Source organism: Odontesthes bonariensis, chromosome 16 (assembly GCF_027942865.1).
Source record: "Odontesthes bonariensis isolate fOdoBon6 chromosome 16, fOdoBon6.hap1, whole genome shotgun sequence".
Classification (NCBI taxonomy): domain Eukaryota; kingdom Metazoa; phylum Chordata; class Actinopteri; order Atheriniformes; family Atherinopsidae; genus Odontesthes; species Odontesthes bonariensis.
This window is the reverse complement of record NC_134521.1, coordinates 17,370,045-17,392,182: the sequence shown is the minus strand read 5'-3', so window position 1 is coordinate 17,392,182 and position 22,138 is coordinate 17,370,045. Positions and strand designations below refer to the sequence as shown.

The 22,138-nt window shown below is 41.9% G+C and overlaps 1 protein-coding gene across 2 annotated transcripts; it reads left to right on the top strand.

Moving 5' to 3' along the window:
• The first annotated feature begins 1,286 nt into the window (after positions 1-1,286).
• On the top strand, positions 1,287-21,672 carry map6a (microtubule-associated protein 6a). Of its 2 annotated transcripts, none has more exons than XM_075486474.1 (5): positions 1,287-2,356; positions 16,533-16,746; positions 16,930-17,144; positions 19,964-20,074; positions 21,173-21,672. In XM_075486474.1, the coding sequence occupies exons 1-5, from the start codon at positions 1,644-1,646 to the stop codon at positions 21,318-21,320; spliced, it is 1,401 nt and encodes a 466-aa protein (XP_075342589.1). In that variant the 5' UTR covers positions 1,287-1,643; the 3' UTR covers positions 21,321-21,672. The 2 variants fall into 2 exon arrangements, 1 of the variants encoding a protein (XP_075342589.1); XR_012773090.1 differs by having other exon boundaries at positions 1,289-2,356; positions 19,964-20,681; positions 21,173-21,261.
• The last annotated feature ends 466 nt before the right edge of the window (positions 21,673-22,138 follow it).

Sequence of the window (22,138 nt, the reverse complement as noted above, 5' to 3'; positions counted from 1 at the left end):
CTTCACCAGGGCTGCAATGTCTATTTTACACAGCTAATATGAATAATATAATACCTTCCTTTCTTGCAGAAAATAGGTCATAAAAACAGCATAATTACGACATAAGGGGGCCAGTATCTCAGAGCTAATTGATCTATTTGCTTTTATTTATTTACAGAAACAAAAGCAGAGATACGAGGACATTAGGATATAGAGGACTTACGTATGTAGGAGAAAAAGGAATGAAACAAAAGCAAAGGAAGATGTGAGGGATTTGTCTTGATTGATAAATTGATGGCAGGCTCCAACATGTTGGGTGAACACAATGTGAGTTAATGAGGTGAGAAGTTCACTGAGGACAAAGCAGGACTAAGAGGCATCAGCTGGATGTATTGCAGGGGAGGGAGGCCAGATTTGATGGAATTAGACTAAATTTACTGTGAGCGTTTTTAAATTTGCACATCCCGCCAAAAGACTGATCCACTGATTTGTTGATATTTTTGTTTTTTTGAAGAATATGGTTTTCTTGGCATCGGTTAATGCTATTGTAACACAGGATTGATCATGTTTGAGTTGTGTCAGTGCAGAGAAGACATCTTAAAGTATGACGGAGGGTAATGGGGGGATACTGAACAGCTACTCCCACCACAACACCTGAACTGATGTGCAGAACCGGATTAAATGAGGGAGATTTTTTATTTCACTGGGACTTTAATTATGCAAAACTCTCTTCCATAGATAGTCTATATGGAAATAATACTAATAGGAAGAACAAATAAAAGAAATAGCATAACTCAAACACTGTTATTATTATAGAAAAATAATAGGTTTTGGCAGTATCATCCAACTCAGACATTCTTAGCATAAATGTCTTTATGATCATTAATGGTCTTTATCTGTAGAAATTTAATGTATTTTTACTTTAAATGCTATAAATATATTCTAAAGAATATGGATAGACATAAAGAGGCTATATCTTTATGTGTGTTTGAGTTTATCTCCCAATACTTGAAAGAAGTGAGAACGAGCTTGGTGATGGATGGACTCATTTCGTCCTGGTACGTAAAGATCATACTCCTATTTCATTATCAAGGCAATAGGACCTGGTTGGGGAGTTTCTTGCTCCAGATGTGCCGTGTAAATTTGCCGACTTATAATTTGCTTCACTTTCAGTAGGCTATGTTGTCTTATTTCTTTCTTTTTTTTTTTCTCCTGATGTTTTCACAATGACATTGTGCCATCCTATTTTTAGGCTGCGGGCTAAACCGGAAGTTAAACTGTCTCCAGCTTGACTCTTATTTTCATCCTCCAGTTTTGTGTCTCCGGGATGCTGGGCAGGCGGGCGGGGCCGCATTTCCTTGCAGTGCGCTGCGCTGGCGTGATGTAGCAGGACAAACTGAGCGGACACAGAGGGTAGCTGAGAAAACGTCTGGAAGGTTGTTGTTGTTTTTAGAAAAACATTTCTTCCAATCCGCACCTTTCCGAAAGCACAATGGATTCACCAACCAATCAGTTTTAACGTCAACAGCATCAGAACTGTCTGCATCCCTCTCGTACGGACATCTTGATTCTCTCACATCAGGATACCGGAGTGTGGAGAAACATTTTCCTCTCGGACCCATTGGATTTAGTGTTGCAGCTCGTGGAAGTGTCCACCCCTCACCATGGCGTGGCCCTGTATCAGCAGGGCGTGCTGCATGGCCCGCTTCTGGAACCAGCTGGACAAGGCTGACATTGCCGTGCCTTTGGTCTACACCAAGTACACGGACGTCTCTGAGATGCAGCACATCCAGCTGCAGCCGCCACTCCACCCGTCCCAGGCCCGGGTCGCTATAGAAACGCAACCGTCTCGTGCAGAAAACCGCACAGCTTCAGCTGCGCGCGGGCCCCGGAGGTGCGTCTCCGAGGAGCGCGTGAGCAGCTCGGTGATGCGCGAGGACTTTAAACACTGGAAAGTGCGACCCGAACCGAGCTGTAAACCAAAGAACGAGTACCACGAGCCGGAAACACCGTTTAACAGCGAGACTCAGTACCAGAAAGACTACAAGCCCTGGCCCATCCCGAAAAGGTACGACCACCCCTGGATAACCAAACCTCCACCCACCGCCGGCGACGACCGGCCACTGGACAGATCCAGGCACTTGAAGCAGCACGCGGCGCAGGCGGTGGCGGAAAGCGGTGTGGAGAAGAGCGCCATCGCCGACAAGGTGCAGGAGAAAGACCTCGTGCAGGGGCAGGAAAGGAAAAAGCGGCCCATCAAGCAGGATGGGGAGAGGAAGGTGGTCCTGAAAGTGGAAGGAGAGGGCAGAGGGAGGGCGGCGGTGGATGCTCTGAACAGACAGATCAAAGAGGAGATTACAGCTGGCAGCTCGTACAAGTGAGTTTATCACGCACTGCCCGCCTCTCACTGGTGTGTGTTGACCACCTCGGAGGCCCACAGGCTTCAGGCGCCGAAGAAGGGGTCAGAGAGGTCTCAACTGTTGTTAGATAGCTAAACAAACTTGTATTAACTTACTAAGGTATCGGAAAGAGCATTATGATCAAATGTGCACATTCTTAATGTCCATCTGTTGGCAAAACACGTTTGGCTGTTTAAAAAAAAATCAAATTTTATTCAACTATTTGGCGAAAAGTGTGCAAAGTATTTCAGATGATGTAGTCCACTTCCGAAGTTCATACAGCAACGACAATCTTAACATGCAGAGTCACTGGATTTTACAGTGACATTGGAATTAACTGTCAAAACTGCTGCACATTCCCATTTTTTGCCATCCAACTACACTGACCACCCTCGGCCTAAGATTGTGTTGAAACAAAGTGATCATTGTGAGGCTTCTTCAGCTCCATGTAACTCAGAGAGATACAGGAGGTCATTTCAGCCAGACTAACAAAACTATGGGAAGATATGCCTGGAGGCCTTAACTAAGAGGAAACCCTGCATGTTAGGTAGTGATTGAAGACCTAAAAACGGATTTATTTCCACATTACAGGACTTATTTGGACCGACTTATAAAAACAGTTGTTTTGCAAACTAGTTCTTCCGTGCCATCTCAAAGCATTAAATGACAGTCAGCTTTGATTTTCCGCACGGAATGTAATTAAATTAAAAGGAAAGGGTTGTACGATGCTGTTGATGTTTAGATCTACACATCTAATCTGTGCTCTATTATGCAATGATCCTGAGAATGATGATGGCTTGTTGGTGGATGAACATTAGTCACGCATGTCACCGCTGCTGCATGCAGGCCTGCTGCAGCTCTGCATCCTTCCTATAGACTGTGTTTATATTGTATGTGAGACTGTGAGATTCTGTGGTGAAATTTGAGACTGGATTATTCTACTTTTTTTTTGCCATTATATGTTTCAAGTCTTTGCCTGCCCAAAGGAAATAGTTTGAATATTTGTAAAACACATTTTCAACATAAGCAGATTTGGCTTGTTAGAGGAGGCTTGGCTGACGTGTGACTCTGCAGGTTGAGGTGGATGGTGCTGTGTGAGATCAGTGACTGAGTGGTGCAGCTGTTTGGTGCCTCTGGGGTATGCCTGTGTTGTTGAGCAGTCAGCAGGGTGCAGCTCAGGACTCTTCCCCCCACATGGCATGAAATGGCTGCATTGTGACAAGCAGAAGCCCAGTCACCCCTCTGTCTTCTTCTACCAGCAGAGCCTCAAAGCAGGTCAACTGTGGGTTAATGCCATACTTGGTGTGCACATGTTTACACAGCACACAAATACAAACACATTAAGAAATTTGTATTTGATGTTTTATATCTTTTCTTAATTACTAAGCAGTGATAGTTAGCCAGTCAGCCATGAGGATGTGGTCAAAAACAGTATCACGATATTAAGAACACCTTTGAAAACATAAACCAAATAAAAGGATAGGACTGCACCAACTTAAGTTTAAACATAGCAAGCAAGATTAAAAATGATGATTCTAAAGAACGTGTTTATGCAAATTAATGCTCTCCACATTCACATATCTGCAAGGGTCTGCATCTTGTTGCTAAATGGTACTGTACAGGTCACCTCAGCACGGCTCTTCCACGCTTCCTTTACCACTACAGATAGTATCCCCTCGATATGGGCAGGATCAGCTGGTTATCATCGCAGCGTGTGAAGCTGCAGCTACACAAAGGAAACACATACAGCTTCACTGTGTGTGTTTATTACATCACGTTGATTTAGCAGGCGCTTTTATTTAAAGCAACTGACAACTGAGGAGTATAGAGTGGTTATGGCTCTGAATCAGTAAGCTGAAGGCTTTTTGTACAGACGTTCGTGAATATCTTTTTGGGAGGGATCACAATGACTGAATGCTACAGAGTTCAACTCTGCTCAGAGGACAAAAAAAGAAAAATTCAATTCAGTTTTATTTATAAATCACCAAATCGCAACATATGTCATCTCAAGGCACTTCAGAGATGCAGTCCAATTCAAGCCAATTACAATCCAATTCATTGTAACACAATCATAATCCAATCAATTCCATTTAATTAAATTCCAGATTAGTCCAATTCATACAGAGCCAATAAAAAAAAAATGTCCCTAGCTAAGGAAACCAATAGATCGCATCTAAACTTGTCTTTGATCCAATCCCCCATGCTGAGCGTGCACAAGGTGACTGTGGAAAGAAAAAATCTCCCTTTAAACAGGAAGAAACCTCTGGCAGAACCAGAACCAGGAAAGGAGCGGCCAGCTGAGTCGACCAGCTGGGTTTAGAGAGGACAGCCAACACCATAAGGGACAGGCCAGGGACACCTGCTGAGAAACAGAAACACAAGTTAATGACAACAATAATGTCGTATGAATATGGAGAGTAAAGAGAGCAGAATAAGGAAAGATGCATCATGGGAGGTCCCCCAGCAATCTAGGCCAATAGCAAGCAGCATAACTATGGGAAGTTTCAGGGTCATCTGAGCAAATCCTGATTACTTGCAGTTAATAAACATGTTCATGTAATCTTTAGTCATGAACACAATATATGATCCTTGTGCACAAATTAGATATCCCTCATTTATGTTATTAATTGTGTGATGGACTTTCAAACAACTTCATAGACCAAGGAAGTGTGTCTGTGTGTGTGCTGCTGCGGAGATGTTGTACGTCCAAAGGCGACGACTCTATCTGACCATCTGTGGTCAGCAGTGTTTCCACATCACTTTATAGCATTAGCCTGGCTTGGTTGGAATTTCGGCCCAAGCAGTACTAAAAATCAGAGTTCAGAGAGACAAAACCAGCCTTACCTTGTAATGGGAAAACACCAAAAGGTTGACAGAACGATTATCCTTTGTGGCCCGTCAAGTTGCAGTGTCAGCACAGAACTTTTGCCAAAACTCTTCAAATGAGTGTGACAAAGATTGAGTCTGTGGTTCTGAGATGGAAACAAGGTGCGCTGGCATAACAGCAGAAGTCAACTGGAGATGAGATGGGAGACAATCTTAAGACAAACACTTTGAAGTTTCAGTCATTGTTTTGGTTAAGTATCCATCACAGATACTCAAGCTTTTTCTAAGCTTTTTCCAAATAATATTTTTTTGGTTAGAAATGCATCATTTTCATTTAAAGGCATGGTTGGTAATCCTGTTCAGAAACACATTTTGTAATACTGGGTGAAATGGTCCGTCTGTCCTGAGAGAAATCTATACAAAATGTATTTAGAAAAAGGGACGAAAATAATCAGACCTCTGTGGCAGCTGCAGGACTGAGAAAAAGCTGACCAATCCGAGATCAGCGTCCCGCTGATCTCGGATTGGAGCGCCTACAAAAACCAATCAGATGCCTCTGCTTTCTGCCTACGCCCCCCTCTGTCGGCTCCCTGCTCCGTGTGCGCATGCGGTTCTACCGGCTTTGGATGAAGCACTGACGGAATGGGGAGGGGGGGGTGGAGCTTAGAGGAGGGGACACTTTCGAATCTTGCTAGCTCTCTTGCTAGCTCTCTAGGATTACCTACCATAGCTTTAACATACTTGTCTTTGACATTAAAAAAATGAAGCTGACATTTTGAATCACAATTTTGCTAAATCTAATCCACAAATAGTGGAGACGAGATTCACATTTAGGTTACAAACATCTTAGGTTATATATGAAGAATATCAGCTTGTTTGTTGTTACTGTCAAACAAGCCCTGTGCTGGTCAGTATGCTTCAGCCCTCCGTACCATTGTGCTGGTTTTCACCTGGTAAATTAAACATGAAGCTCTTTTCCCCTCGTTTTTTTCTTTGGATTTTTATTGGTTGGCAGAAAACTTCCTGAACACAAAGGCCCTTTCTGCAGTGCACCTGGAAAAATGTTAAAGACAGCTGTAGTTCATGTTGACTATTTCTTTTCTTGCATGAATTGGCGCACCGTTATCCACAAACAGCCTTTCAGGCACAACCTTCCTCCTGCTGCCACCTCACCACATTGTGTTTAAAATGCCTTTTTTGTTTTTTTGCACGAGAATAATTGGTGAGGCAGTAACTGCTGTATGAGTCTTTGTTCGTGTTTGCTTTATGCCACAATCCCAGCGGTAAGACAAAGACCATTCTTCATCTTGTCAGTGTTATTTGCTTCATTATGAGATGTGTGTCAGCTAAGAAAAGACACTCAAAGAGCAGGGTGCAGGAAGGATTATCAAGTAAATGAGCCTAAATGTGACAGTAGGGCAGGTTCGCTGAGTTCATGGAGACTGAGGAGGCATGAGCTTTTCATTAGATTTGTGTCACATATACTAGCTCAACATATTTCTCACGGCAATAAAATCTTGGGAGCCTCATCTTTTCATTTTGCTCTTCACCTAAGCACATAGAAACCCTCAATCTCACAGACATGGATGCCTAATAAACTCAAAATGAGTTTGTTTTTTGTGTCACGTTTGCAGAACATGGGCAATGGATTCTGGCAGATAAAATTGAGTCTCTTTAGAAAGCCTGCAAAGCCTCGTGTTTGGATTGACAAGCGGTGGATGCAGAATCTTTCTTTCTGCTTTAGTTCTGAGACAGACACTGAACTGGGAAGGAAGTCCAAAAGTCCCAAGATGGCTACTTTTCTTTAAAACGGCCTTGATTTTTCTTCTTCCTGAAAATAAAAGGGGGCTGTAGTTGTTTCATCAGTTCAGAGTGCTGCTCACTTACACTTAAACTAGCCGTCTTATGTAACTCATTTAATCCAATGTATCATGTCCATCCATGATGATGTGTCCAAGTAGCACCTGGAGGTGTATGTAAGAACAGAAAAAATTACAGTGATATTAAATGGAAATTATGTACATGAATGAATGAATACTGTTACCTAGTTGCTGTTTTTTAACAAATAACCCTAAACTTAAATTGTTACCACTGAAATGTAAAACTTGCATGGGAATCATCCTTTGTGATCCAGTGACAATGCTATATTTTACTCTTTCCGTTGAGCTTGATAAGTTAAAGAGTGGCTGTAGGATTAAGAGGGCAAGTGAGAATAGAGGGAATGCTGACCAGAAGCCCGGATCTGCACTGACTTGCACACCAATAAACACTGTCTGGAAGTGAAGCTGTGGTGCTGTGAGTGGGGAGACCGATGCCCTGGATTAGTGTGAGAGAGCCTGGCTGGTCCTTTATCTCTGGCCAGCGCTGGTGTAGAATTAGAGTTGGAATCATCATGAGAGAAACTTGCCTTAGCAGTGTCATTGCACAAATCTTACAGCTTAGAGAGTGCATTGTAACAGAGCCACAAACACGAGGAAAAGACCACGGAACACTGAAATCAGCCATGAACAGAGATGCAAAATCCTCACATTTGAGACTGAAGGATCAGAGGAAGTTAAATGTGATCAATTTTCAACACTATTGTGTCTGTTTCCCCTCTTTTCCCATAGTATTATATCTAATGTACAACTTTATGGATTATTGTCCAGATTTTGGTTTCAGCCTCTGTTTACCGAGCAAATTTACAGGACACCAAAAAAAAGCCTGCTCGTTATTGTGTTAGTCTGACCAAAACAAGACTTGTAAATCTGACCTAAATCTTACAAAATAAAGCTTCTCAAACACGAAATAACTCATCTAGAAAATGCAGTTGCTGTTCAAAACACTCCTGCATGTAAACTCTCAACCAGACTCAGTCGGTCGTCCAATAACCGGAAGGTTGGCGGTTCGATTCCCACTCTCGCCACTCAAAAAAAAAAGATTGGTGGAACTTATAGCTGGAGGGGTGTCAGTCCACCTCCTTGTCACGGCTGAGGTGCCCTTGAGCAAGGCACCATATCCCGCCATGCTCCCTGGGCGCTTCATGGCTGCCCACCGCTCCAGGTTGGCATCTGTCTCTGAGTGTGTGACCCTGTGCATGTGCATGTGCATGTGTGTGTCAACAGGTGCCAACCTGGATGGGTTAAAAGCGGAGGACACATTTCGTGTGTATGCATGACCAATAAATTGGATCTCAATCTTAATTTACACACAAGCTCCAAACTTTCATCTTCCATGAAACAGGGAACAGAAGTGTATATAACAATACAGCCAAATTCTCCACAAAGCTGCTTTCATATACATATTTTTCTGTTTCTTTTGTCAGACGGCTAAAAGCGTCAGAATTCGGGATTGAAAATCAGCTCATCAAGACTCTGTGTCAACTTGTGGTCATTTATATCTTTACCAGACTGTCGCTCTGCTCTAATAAATCCTGATTTTATAACAACAGCATCATCTGACAAAATCACCATTCAACTAACTTAAAGGGATAATCCGGAGTACCTTTCCGGAAATGTGTCTGCTGCAGCTGCCGCTACAGACCGTGGTGAAGTTGGTTTGACATTGGATATTTGACAGATATTCACAATAAGGAAATAAGGTGTCTTTTTTTTCAAACCAATATCAAACCAACTTCACCACGGTCAGTAGCGGCAGCTGCAGCAGACACATTTTCGGAAAGGTACTGGCTTGATTAAATTCATTCTGGACTCTCTATCCGACCACATGAAGACCTCGGGACACTTCGGTTTGGCTTTAGGGACCCTCTACTCACTACCACGTAAGTGTTATGTTGTTTGGAGCTGTAGAAGAGGTATAAAAATAGCGTTTTGTAGCGGTGACATGATTTGCCCCATTCACTTCCAGGCTAACGACTTTTGGCTAAAAACGGTCAAATCGAAATTCTCAAAACACATCCGAATGACATGATTTTGATGTCAACTCAACGAATGTACTCCCAACATCCCGTAAATTGATCTAAAGTGCATTTTACTCCAGATTATCCCTTTAAAGACAAAGTCTATGTCTGCTATACTTACATGTACGATGATCTCTCACAGTGAAAGTTAGAAGTGGCAGAATGTCTGGAACATTTTCTCACACAGTCCAGAGCATCTCTGTGTCTGACATACTTTAGTTAGTTACTTGAGTCTCCTCCCTTGCATGTATACTGGGAAAGGAATAATGGTTCAGTTAAATGACAATGCTTTTAAGTGGTTAACATCTCAGATGTTGTACCCACAACTTACCTCATGACCTGCTGCACATTATTTTGAAAATACTGTTGCCTGGAAACTGGCAAAAACCTTGCAGACCATTCAGGTTGAACAGAATTGTCCTTCCTCTCGTCCTTCCTCTCGTCCCTCCTTAAAGCTGCAGTCTGCAGGATTTGTTGTTGTCATACGTAAAGTCCTCACTTTTGGCATTTTAAGAGTTTACATGATCTATCAGAACGCTTGAAGTTGAAAACGGTGACCTCCGTAGTCGCAAAATGCAGTAGACTAGCCCGTAATGAAGTTCAATAGTCTAGATAAATAAGCGTGGGGACGAGCCTACCTTGTATCGCACGTGCACAATCGGTGATTGACAGGCAGCAGAGCCCAGCTCGTAACCTGATTGGTTACCTTTTACTGGTCCGGTCTGCAATTTTGTAAACAAACCCGCTGGCTTTGGAGGGACCTAGCGGGACATATAGGGGACCTAGAGAACTCATTTTTTTTGTATTGGGGTATTTAATGTACTACTTTCAGAATCCCCGGACAGTTCCAGGCATTATGCTTGAAAAAGAGTTGCAGACTGCAGCTTTAATTCTCTGCTCTAATCAGACATTCAGTGATAATCGTAGCTGCCATTCCACCTTTGTCACATTGTTTTTGTGGCCTGTGCTGATGCTTTGCTAGCCTGGGAATTCCCATGCTGCTTTGCGCACGATTTCATTCACACTGCAAAGGCAGCCTGGAAACCACCGCTCTTATTTTTGCCTGAGTTAGGGAACCAATCACAGAACGGGGGGGGGGGCGCAGCAAGACGACGACGACGTCTATGCGCGACACCGAAGCTTGTAGAGTGTTACTCCAACATGGCAGCAGACACAACGTTACCGTTCGATGCAGCCTTGGAAAGTGTTTTAAGTAGCTTAGAACGCAAGTTTACTTTTAGAAGAGCAACGTTTGGCGTTGAGAGATTTCATTGCCTTCCTCCTCGTTGAATTTCTGTCGCTCTACATACGTCATCTGGTATAAGTGATACAATTGGCTATGAATCGCGCGCAAAGCAGCATGGGAAGAACCAGACGCCATTTGATAAACATTCGTAGCGCCCAATAAAGGCATTCGTAAACCACGCTTCAAATACAAGAAAATGCACACCTAGTTCCCAGACCACCATCTCATCGAGATGTGGACGCGTCAGCCAGGCTAATGCTTTGGAGCTTTTTGTATCGTCATTGCTGATTGCTGCTCCCTGTGTTTAGTTAAGGGCGGATTATAGTTCTGCGTCTATCGTCTTGACGTGTTGCTTTGCTCTGGTCGCGAACCACTTTTCATGTTATGGTTCTGCAACCTCGGTCTGGAATTTCTCGGGACGCACAGCAGTTTCCCCTCGCGAGAATTTCGGTGGGCGGTGACGAGAACTTCGGGGGCGCCGGCGGAAGTGTTTATTTTTCAAAAAAAAAAAGTGTATACAAGATATGGATCTGGAGTTGCTCGAGATCGAAGAAGAACAGCTTCTTTTATTGGAGTTAGCGAAAATGCAAAGGAGGAAGCCACACAGACAACCGGAAAGGCACACCGAGGACCAATCACAGCAGCTTTTGTCTGCGTACTTCCGTTGGTGGTCTGCGTGCGTCTGTCGCGTAGTCAGGATTTTTCTGAGGTGCACGACAACGCGCGCAGAGCCTCTGCGTGGGGGAGTGGTCAAGATTTTGACGCTCGCAGAGGCTCTGCGTCCGAGCGTCAGAGGCTTTGCGTCTGAAGCATAAATCAGCCTTTAGTCTGCCTAGTTTTTGCAACCTTCTTGCAGTTTTGTAGTATTGTGCAGCTGTGTTCTTGCTTTTACCATCTTGCCTTCAGTGTTGTGCTTTTCTGTCAACAAATCAGAACTCTCAAAGACTGGCCTTCGGTGGATGAATGCTATCGACTTTGGTGGAATTTCATCTTGTGACAAATTGGTTTATATTCTTGTTTTTTAAGTGAAATATTTCATGAAACATGTTGGATTGATGGTGGATTGCCATGAATTATAACAGCTCTGGTGATCTCTAACATCTTTATCTGTACAAATGCAACTGAGTAATTAATCACAAACTAGCCTTTTTTTTCTTCAGGATTTGATTAGATCTTTTTCCGATTTGTACGGATCTGTGAGACCAAAAGTAAGATTAAAGAAAAAGCTCTGAAAGCTCTGACATGAATTGTTCTTATTTTATGTATTATTTCAGGCCTCAGTTTTGGAAAGTGACTGTCCAACTGTGAGCCGTCCAGCTTGTGCCATGTGGGTGCAGGGTTGCATGAACCCCCAGCAGTGCTGTAACCAGGCATGACTCCATCCTGTCAGGGACTGTTGTAGCAACAGTGTGTTTCACTGGGATCAGCCTGCCAAAACAGCTGTGGAAATGGAGTGCGTCTTCCAAAACAGGAAAAGGAAAATAGATGTTCAAACTTAGAACGTGAAAGCTTTTTCAGTCATTTATAAATGTCTGGTTACAGCAGCTCAAAAATAAGAATTTAACTTAGTAGAAATTTGATTAACGTGTTTAAGCATTTTACTGACAGCAAGGCTTTGTCTGTAAAGTACTGTCAGTTAGAAGACATATCACAACTCTTCTCCCTGTCACATATGGGTTATTGTTGACATCAGAGGTTTTCAAAATCTGAGACAGTAAGCTTCCTATCAGGTAAAGTTTCGAAGAAAGTATCAAACTGTCTACCTTTTTGTTTAGTTTTGCTAAGGGTACGTGCCCACGACAACGCTCTGAAGCATAAACGCAGATGTCCGTTTTTTTCCTCCACAATTTATCTGCGTTCTCACGAGCGCTTGGGGGTGGATATCTGTCTATCCATGGGAACAGGGAAAACGTATAAAACTCGCAGTTTGCCGATGTAGAATGCACGCCCCGGACGTAGGTGGCAGTAGCAACAATACCTTTGGTATTGTTATATGAGTTATATTGTTATATATTAATAAATATGAGAAATGCCTGTTTTGTGGCTACTTCCTCCGCGTCAGTTGGAAGAAAATGGCAAAGCGGCGGCAACAACAGTACGCCTTCAAACTTTGTTTGGACAGATGATGAGGTCCAGTTGCTCCTGAACACGACACTGAACTACAAAGCCAGGAAGGCAGTGGATAATGTGGATTGGGAGAGTGTCCAAAATAAATATAGTGAGATATGTGAGTCGTTAATGGAGAACTACCCACTTAACGTGTGCAAAAAAAGCACTTCTGCGTTTTGAACTGTTCCTACAGCGACGAGAGGTTGGATCATTTTCAAGATCTCCACTCTGGAGGGCGTTTGCGTTTACTCCGTTTTGAACTCCTAAAAACGCCGTCGCCGTGTGCAAGATAGGCACATCTGTCGAAATGTTATGCGTTTATCTGTCGTTACCGTTGTCGTGGGCACGTAGCCTAAAGCCCTGGATGCCTGTAGGATCGTAAAACACATATTTTTCTTATTATGTCTGGCAGAATAAGTCGTTTGTATAAACTGTCTAAGCATGTTTCATATGACAGGTTTTTCATTGTGAAACAACAAAAGAAGCCCATACAGAGGCTGCAGTCAAATGTAGTCAAACAAAAATTGACATCTTCAGTGTCTGTCGCTGTTTCTTTGTATTTCACTAAACTGCCTACATAGGCTACTGACGTTGACTCTCTTCTGACTTCCTGAGCAGAGTTAAACCGCCTCATATGAGCCTCAGACTGCTATGTTTTCACGTGTATTTCATGCTGGTAGATGCAGCTTTGTCAAACCCTGAACCAAGAAAGCTTTTCTAACACTTATTTTCAAGTACCAAGAGCACATTGACCTCAGAGACACAGGCTTTATTGTTACACAGTCATATGTTCATGAATAGCGGTGATGTTACAGTACAGGCTGGTGTTCCACACTGTGAACCTTGTCTTCCTTCACAATCTGTCTCTTTTTCCCGCAAACACACACCCTGTGGTGTCATGTGGGCACGCTATACTCTTGGCCTTGGTTGTTGTTGTTGTTGTTGTTGTTGTTGTATAACCTTTCTTTGCATTAAAGCTTTTTGGCCCAGTTCAGCCTTGTAAGTGGACTTCAGTCCTGTTATGCAATGGCTCTCTGTGTGATTTCCACCTCTCCTTTGCACCATTACAGGAAAGGATTTCTGCACTTAGCAGCCCTGGCACTGTCACCAGGCTTTTTATTGTAGATGGACTGCTTTTCACAATATGACAAAATTAGATTTTATCCTTTGGTTTTTGTTTGACACATGAACAGCTTGAATGTTAGAGCCTAATTTAACTTTAGATCAATGAAACTTGAAAACAATGAAAATTAAAGCACCTTAGCTTTGAATTAAATCTGAAAAACAAGATTGTAAATGTCATTTGTCTTCATTTATATTCTTCAAAGACAATACCATAAAGTTTAGATGAAATACGTGAGCAACTTGAGCAAATACACCTTGGATACTAAGATGCTAAACTGATGTGATCTCAACACATGTTAGCATGACAACATTAGCATTTAGCTTAAAGCATCAACTCCAAAAGAGGCTAGCAAAGGTATAAAAGTGAAAAATATCTTGCCATCCACTTGGGACAACATAACTCCAGAATATTTTTTCTACACTTGCACTAGCTGCCAACATTTCACTTTCATCTTTAACCGGGCTCTCAAATGTTGACGTTAGCTTGACGTGACAGTTGGTGCAGGAGTGGGGTGGGATGTCACATTATGCCATGTGTCAGCTGTCCTTAACATCTGTTTGCTTGTCTGTTACTCTCTGTGCTCCCTGATTCTGCATACTAACACAGCCAAATTTCCAAGAAAGTTGCTCTCATTCACATGTTTCTCTTTCCCTTCTCAGATGACTAAATGAGTCAGAAATTGTGACCAAAAAGCAGTCCATCAAGACTAAGACTACACTATTAATCTGCTTTACTAAAATCTTGATTTTTTTTTTTCTGAGCACCATCTGACAATATCAACATCCAAATTATTTAAAGACTATTTCGCAGTTATCGCAAGTATGGAGTCAAAGCAGGCAGAGGTTTTCCAGCAGCAGGAGAGAAACCTGCCAGCCAGTACTTGGGATATCTACCCTAAAAGTTGCTAGATTTGTTGTTAGTTGATGTTTTGAAAAAAAAAAAGTCCCTGAGGGCGTCTGACAGGTAGTTAAATCCAGCATTAAAGTATGAATGTGTGGCGTGAATCTGTGTGAAAATACTCACATTTTTCATTACCTACACAGACAATTGATATGTTTCATAAAGCCTTGGCCGTACCCCTGTGCTGGAATGTGTTTGTGTGCCATTATCAGAAATATTGGCATTGCAAAGTAAAAAAAATTGTGAAGGGATTCGGATCTGAATCCCACACCCAATCAATAAAAGTTCAAGAAAGAGTTGTTCATAAAAAAACTCTAATCAAACTCTATTTGCTGTCATCTGCGTTCCCAAATCATCTTAAAGAACGTAATTCTTTATATGTACATATTCTCTGAATTGTTTTTCTACCCTTTCAATGTTGATTATGATCCCAAATCCTGGTTTTCATCAACCAAATTAACCTTTTCAGAGACCATCTCAGGTCTAAAAACTAAAAGAGTAATGAAAACAGTCAGCTGAATAATCAATAAAAGAAAAGTAATTGCTAACACTGGCTATATCTGTATATTTAGTATTCATCAGATGGATGGGAAATGTTTAGGGAGCAAAACACCTCAGAGAAACAGAATTCATAAGTGACTCATAAGAGTTTTGTAGGGCGATACAGTATGTGCACCTTTGTAAGTGATCGTCCATACACGTTTAAATATAAGCAGAGTGATACAGAGCATGTGCTGCAGGCCTGCCTGCTCGGTGGGAATGTCATACTGCTGACCTTCCTCCGAAGTGCTTTGTGAGGAGTGCACAATAACACACCGTCAGACTGTCGAGCAGACCTCCTCCTCCCACTCACAGTACCTCTCACATATTCTGCTCTTTAGTAGTAATGCATCGCTTACTTGACTTTTTCCTAATATATTGCAAACAGAAGCAGTGACACAGATATTGATATGGTTACCTTGCAATGTATTAGTGATAAACACAGCTACAAAATGCAATATTTAGAAACACAGGTCCTTTTTTTAAAAGATTAGACATTTTGTGTCACACACTTATTTGTTTTGTTGCAGTGATTTAGATGAAATGCTTGATTGCACTTTGATGCATCCAACACATGAATTATTAAGCTAGACCTTGCTTAGCTTAGCTCTGTATATTTAAGCAAACTCCCATTTTAAAATGACAAGTTGGGGTTAATGTGCTGGATTTATTTTTAATTATACGTATGTATATATACATATGTATGTATATGTATATGTATACATATACATATATTTGGCTAGGCGCAGTGACTCCTATCCTATCCTCTATGCCTGAATTTTTTTTCTTTTATCTTATTGGAAAATGAGGTTATGGAAAGATGGTGGGGAAAAACTCTCCCAGGTCGTGGGAGAAGACACCTGCTCTGCAACGTGAATCCAACCTCACTGACACATTTATGTGATGTCTGCAGCACTGAAACTAAAGCTGTTCAATAAATATTCTGCAAAGAGTCCTTTAAATACTTTGTATCTAAAGGTAATTTTATCAATTTGCTACCAGGAGGCGGTTCTTGTGTATTTTATATCAATGTAATAATCTGTTTCGTAATGAAAAAAGGAAAGAAAAAGGCAAAAAAAAGTCAAAGATAATGCTGTTACAGGCTGCTCACTCTCCCTGTACAAATGTGATTGAATGAAAATAATTGAGCGTCATTTTGAAAGTTGCAGACCCACATAATTATGGGACTGAATCACTCCTTTTTATTTCATAAACGATGCTTCTGTGCTGAAGGAGATCATTCAGAAAGCACCGAAGCTCCTTTACTGAGCATTAAGGTAATTCAAACAGCTCTTATAGTGGCTGCTGGTTAGATACTTCTGGGTCATTTCATTCAGTTAGAAACCTTCCAAAGCAAAAAAGACTGTTCAACTGGACCCTCAGACTACTTCCAGCCTATGTGAGAACAGCATCAATCTTTTCATTTTACATTCACTAAGAAGACAATTCATTAACCTACATATAAATACAACTGTTTTCTGATGGCTGATTTCCTGTTTTTCCAAACAGTACCGAGTTCAAGGCTTACAGAGATGTGAAGCCAGTAAAGATGATCCGCGCCAAGTCTCAGTATCTGCCACCGGATGGGAAGACGAGCCTTGAGACCAGCTACAGTGCGACCTTCAAGGGACAAGCCCCGCTGCAGCCTGCTAACAATAAGGCCCTGGAGAGAAGGAGGATACGCAGTTTGTACAGCGAGCCTTACATAGACCCCATTAAACAGGTGAGACGTGCCTTACATTGTAGTATGCTTTTGGATCGATGTGGTGAACGGGAGAGAAATTAGAGCTGATAAATATTCAAAATTGTAAAGTTTTGAGAAATTCTTACCCTGTTCAAAACAGTTCGAACCATAACTGAGGCATTTCACCTCAGGAATCTCTTCTCCGCTATCCGCCATCCTTAGGTTGACAGGTATAGTGCCTCCCGCTCTAAACCCAAAAAGTCTGGAGCCACAGCGGCAGGCCATGGCAAGCCAGCGAAGAAACCCAAAGATAAGCAGAGCGCCGCGCTAAAGGGCTCCAAGAAGACGACCTCGGAGAACCAGCCCGAGAACCGGCCGGCAGTGGGGGACAAGGAGAAAAGTAAAGAGATCAACAACAAACTGGCTGAGGCAAAAGAGTAAAAATAATTTAGCACTACTTCTTCTTTTCTTTATTTTTGGGGAAACGAACACAAAGGCTGCAAAATTACCCCCAGGTTTTCATCTTTGTTCTCATCTGTCTCTTCTTCCCTCTTTAGTCTGTCTGCCTCCTCGCTTCATTCTTCTTCTCTGTCCTCTGTCACTACCTCTTGGCTACATTTGTACAACAATACTCGAATAATATGTCAGGGTTTGAACATGACATGCCATTACTCTTCCCGTCTCACTCTATACTAGATCGCTATAGTAACGAGTGAGCGGGAGCATCCTCCTTCCTGTCTCTGCCATTCGATGCCACCCACCACCCCCACTCTGCTCGCCTCCATCTCCAGGTTGCCATGGCTACTGGCTGCCTGGGCAACCAATGGATGAGTCTTGTTGCATGGGCCCAGTGACATGCAAGTCTGAAGGGTTGGCTTTTATCAGCTGAGCAGATTGCTTTGTTGAGTTTATCAAGGATTTGTTTTCTTTCATTTTTTTTTTTTTTTTTTTTTTGAAGAAACAAATCAATCAAATTGGCACGTTGGATAATATTTCTGCATACAAATGTACAGCAAATCTGAAAATCTTTGATAAATGTCTTGCTTGGTTATTCATGAGTGTCTGATTCCCGGCTCATTCTGTACCTGTTCTGTTATCTTTGGTACTCTTCTCCTTTCGTTGAGCTCCACGTCTGTGTTTGGCAATGCCACTATCAAAGCTTTGGTGAGTGTGACTTTGTAATCCCGCGTTTTATTTTTAATTCTGTTGTCGACAAAACTGTCTTTAATTCATTTGAAGAAAAACCCCTTGCTCTCCCATATGCTTCTTTCATGCAAAGCCCATTGATACAGTGGCAGTTTGTAAACATCAAGGTCCATCTGGGTAGCCATCTGGGTCACGTATAAACCGATTATGCATTAAACACCGATCATTTGCATAGCAGCTAGATATTCTCAGTGAATTAGATAACACAGTCGTGCAGATGTAACCTTTAACAGCAGAGTCATGACGTTTCTCATAATCAGAGAAGGAGAGCCCAAAGGAGCTTGAAAATATCGATTTGAGTGCCGTGGTTTCCTCCCCGTCTTCCCACCTCACAGCGCACACAGCTGTCAGACTCTCTGACTATAATTCAGTGTAATGACCTCCAACACAGTCCTTACCAACAAGACCGGTCCCTCTGTGAAGCCGCAGTTATGCATATGCATTAGCATGCAGTCATATACACACCTCCCTTTGGTTTTTTTGTTATGCACTCTGCTGAGGGTGACCGTAACCAATGTGATTAGGCCGCCACGGGACCATAGCAGACGGCTCATATTGCAGCTTAATGGCACTTTTCACATCACCTAGGAAGAGGGGGGCAGATGGATGGACCAGTTAAATCATGATTATTTTTATTTTTTATGCAAATGATTTTGTTCTGATATGAACAGTGTTGCGATGGTCAGATGGTTAGATTTTAGAATTCCCTACTCTGTTGCTGGATCCATGTTTGATTTGTTTTGGCCAAACAGCATGTTGCGTTGATGACGCTGAAATGTTGGTTTTCCACTGGTGGTGATTGAAATTCTGGTGGGTGAAAATATTCTCAGTGAGAAAAGAGAACATTAAGTAAGTTATGTTGTAACTCTTGGTCTATTAACATTACTATCCATATTATCTGCCTTTAATTTTATCTTATATTTGTCTACACATGGTAACAGGGCTAAATGTCAAGTCTTTACATAGTCCAGAGCATCCGCTTAGAATATTGTTTAGGGTTAGTAGGGAGCTGTATAGTCTTGTCATGGGTCGACCAGTCATTGTGCTGCACTACCACACACACACACACACACCTCACTGTTTTATCTGCTACTCAGCATCTTCCCCTTCATTCTGTTCTGTTTTTGTATCCTTTGGTGTCTGAGAGAGCAGCAACCATCACCCCCACCGCCATAGCTATCCAAGCTGAGCACGCACCCCGTCAGGGACGAGGGTCGGAATCATTAGCATTTTGCAGCCTTTGATTGGTGGGAGGGTGAGGGAGGTGGGGCACTTGGTCATGTAACACAAGGGAGGTGTGGGGGGGCTTGTAGGGGCTGTAAATGTAAACAGTGCGTAGCACACCTCACACACGGTGCTATCTTTGTGTAATTATTAGGCACATAAGGATAGAAAGTATGGTAAAGAAAGCTATGTCTTGGACAAAAAAAAAATGTGACGTGCTTGTGTTCTATCTGCTTGCTCGTATTTAATGAAACATTACAAATAAATGCAAAAAGCAGAAAAAGCAGTGTCTTCTTTGCTTCTTTTTGTTAAGAGGAATGGTTCAAGGTTAGCGGATGCAGGTATCTGTCAGCGTTTCTCCCGTCCCAGTCTTTTGTCTTTGTGACGGACAACATTTATGAATTCTATCCACATGGAAGAGAATTTTTGCTCTCACAGCCTCTTTCTATGCTTATCTAAGATTGCACCGCATTCTGGCATGAGCTGTGACATCTTTTCGAGGCCCTGCATGTTGCCCTCACGTGAGAGCTGAAGAATATATTATTTTTGCATCATGACTCAATATATTCCAAGACCTCATCTGATTCGTAGAGCAACATGCATGGGAAACGATGTCCGGAAACTTATTCCAGAATAACATGTCATGAGCTTTTTCAACCTTTAATTTGTGTACAAATGAAATTAGAAACCAAGCTTAAGCATTTTGCTAAACATGCTATGATCACATTGTTGTCTCTTATATGTTATTTGTTGAGGATTTCACATTTGGATGATGCTGTGTCCAGTCTGTCCTGTGCTAATGAGTGACATTCTGATTCATTTGAAGGGTTGTGCTAAAACAGTACCACTACATACAACTTTGCCAGCCAATCCGAGATATTGGCTGGGTGCAGACTCTAAAGCAACACCTGTGGGGCTGTGCACTACCCAATCCCAGGTAATCACAAGAGCAAGAAAGGCAAATAGAGCCAGAAATGACTCTCATTCTCATTCATACATGCTCATGGAGTTATGATTTACTTTGGTTTTCAATTACAGTGGCACAGTTTGTTTTTCTGGTAAACCACCGCATTATCTTTGGTTGACTCCCCTTTGTATTTCTCTTCCATATGGACACTAAAATGGTCATTAAGGTTCCTTAAGATGGCTTCTCTTAAGGAGGCCTGAGGTTTAGTCCAGCCATCTCCAACCATTCCTGAACAAGCTGCTGTAATGCACCCACTCTCCATGATTTTAAGTTAATTGCATGACTGAATTGTCTCACTTAAAGAGTTCCCCACTCACATAAGAGACAGGTTTCAGGAAACTAGATCACTTTGCATCTTCAGTAAAAGTTCCATATTTTGTGGACATTGTTCTCAAGCATGCTGCCACTGTTTTCTGTTGGACCTGCAATCTGAGTTTATGTTCAGTGACGCGATCCAGGCTTGGCACTCTTATCTGGAACATGTGATGAGTGTAAGCATGGATATAAGATGAGGAATAAGTATGAATGGAATGAGGGAAGCGACGCTGCATTGGAAAGACACATTTCAAAGGAAACTGTAAGTGCATGCTAATGATTTTTCCATTGTTGCACTTCATCTTGCAGTTGTATTCTCAAAGAACACCCCGAGACCCTTGTTGCGCTATTGATTGTTTTGATATTGTGACTAAACTACTGGGTCAATGTATAGATGTAAACCAGTGGCCTGTATTGATATAAATTCAAAGTACATCATTAGAAATAGGTATTCCCACAACTAAGTTAATCTGAAATATATATTTCTTAAGTTTTCAGTGCCACATATGACATAAATTGGAAGTCCTTAATTCTATAGAGATTTTTCTTAGACTGTTTTTCTGTTATACTCGTAGCACGTAAAGAAGCTCACTGCTGTATTTTTGTCTCCCACTGAGTTTTCTCCTGAAATGAGCGGTCACGGGGTGCTCAGCTCAACCCTAAAAACTTGTGCTTCGCCTGAGAGAAAAATGCCTCATCATGTGTATTTTTCTGTCTCCTTCTCTGGTGTCTTAACCATGTGCTGCCTCCTAGAGATGCTAAAGACGAGGTTCTCCGACCCAGTCATCATCATTCCCAGGGTGCTGCTGGAGGAGGACCACAACCACAGCTGGACAGAGCCGAGCCTCGGAGGAGCAGCAGTGTCGTACGCTTTGCCCTTGATGTGAACCAAACTGAGTAGTCCTACCTGTGCGGATTCCCCATTATACTGAGACTGCTGTTCTCTTCTGTAAATATCTAGTGTTTAAGTCGGATTAGTGAAAGAGGTGAATCCCACAAAAGAAATGTTTCACATTCCAAGAGGAAACGCACATATTTGAAACATGCATGTTTGAAGCAGCCTCCGGCTCAAAGGTTCCAGCTGTTTGATCCATGGCATTATCGCAAAGGTGCTACATCATTTTCTGATTTCATGCAGTTTATTTTGAGGGGCTATCTCTGTATTATTAGTACCAGTACCACACCATGAAGTGCTCAATAATTACAAATATATATTAAAAAAAAACTGTACTATACATTAATCACTTTTAGTCCAAATAAATAAGGATAACTTGCAGATTGCCATACTGTATTGTAGTTTTTGTCATTTTCAGGCTGTGGCTTTGTGACCTCTGAGGATAGATTTTCCCTCTAGGTTCTAATGCATAACAAACAGAAAAACAAAATGTATCTTCAGGGGATTGTCTGGAGTTTTTCAAGGACTGGTAGCGCCTTAAAACCTAACTGCTTTTTGAAAAATTCAGACCGACCCATACTTACATTTTGTTGGGTGAAACAGCTACTAATGAAATACCCACTGATTCCTATGTAAGTACACTGGACTAACACGTGGAAAACGTATTGAAGAGCAAACGTTCATTTTAAGTATTTCTGTAAATTCAAGGTAGTTACATTGGAAACTAATTCAAAGTTTGTTGTAAATGGTGTCAACCTTTATCAAATTGTGTCACAAAGGAGAAAAAAATTAACCTACAGCTGCCAAACATACTTAGTCATTCA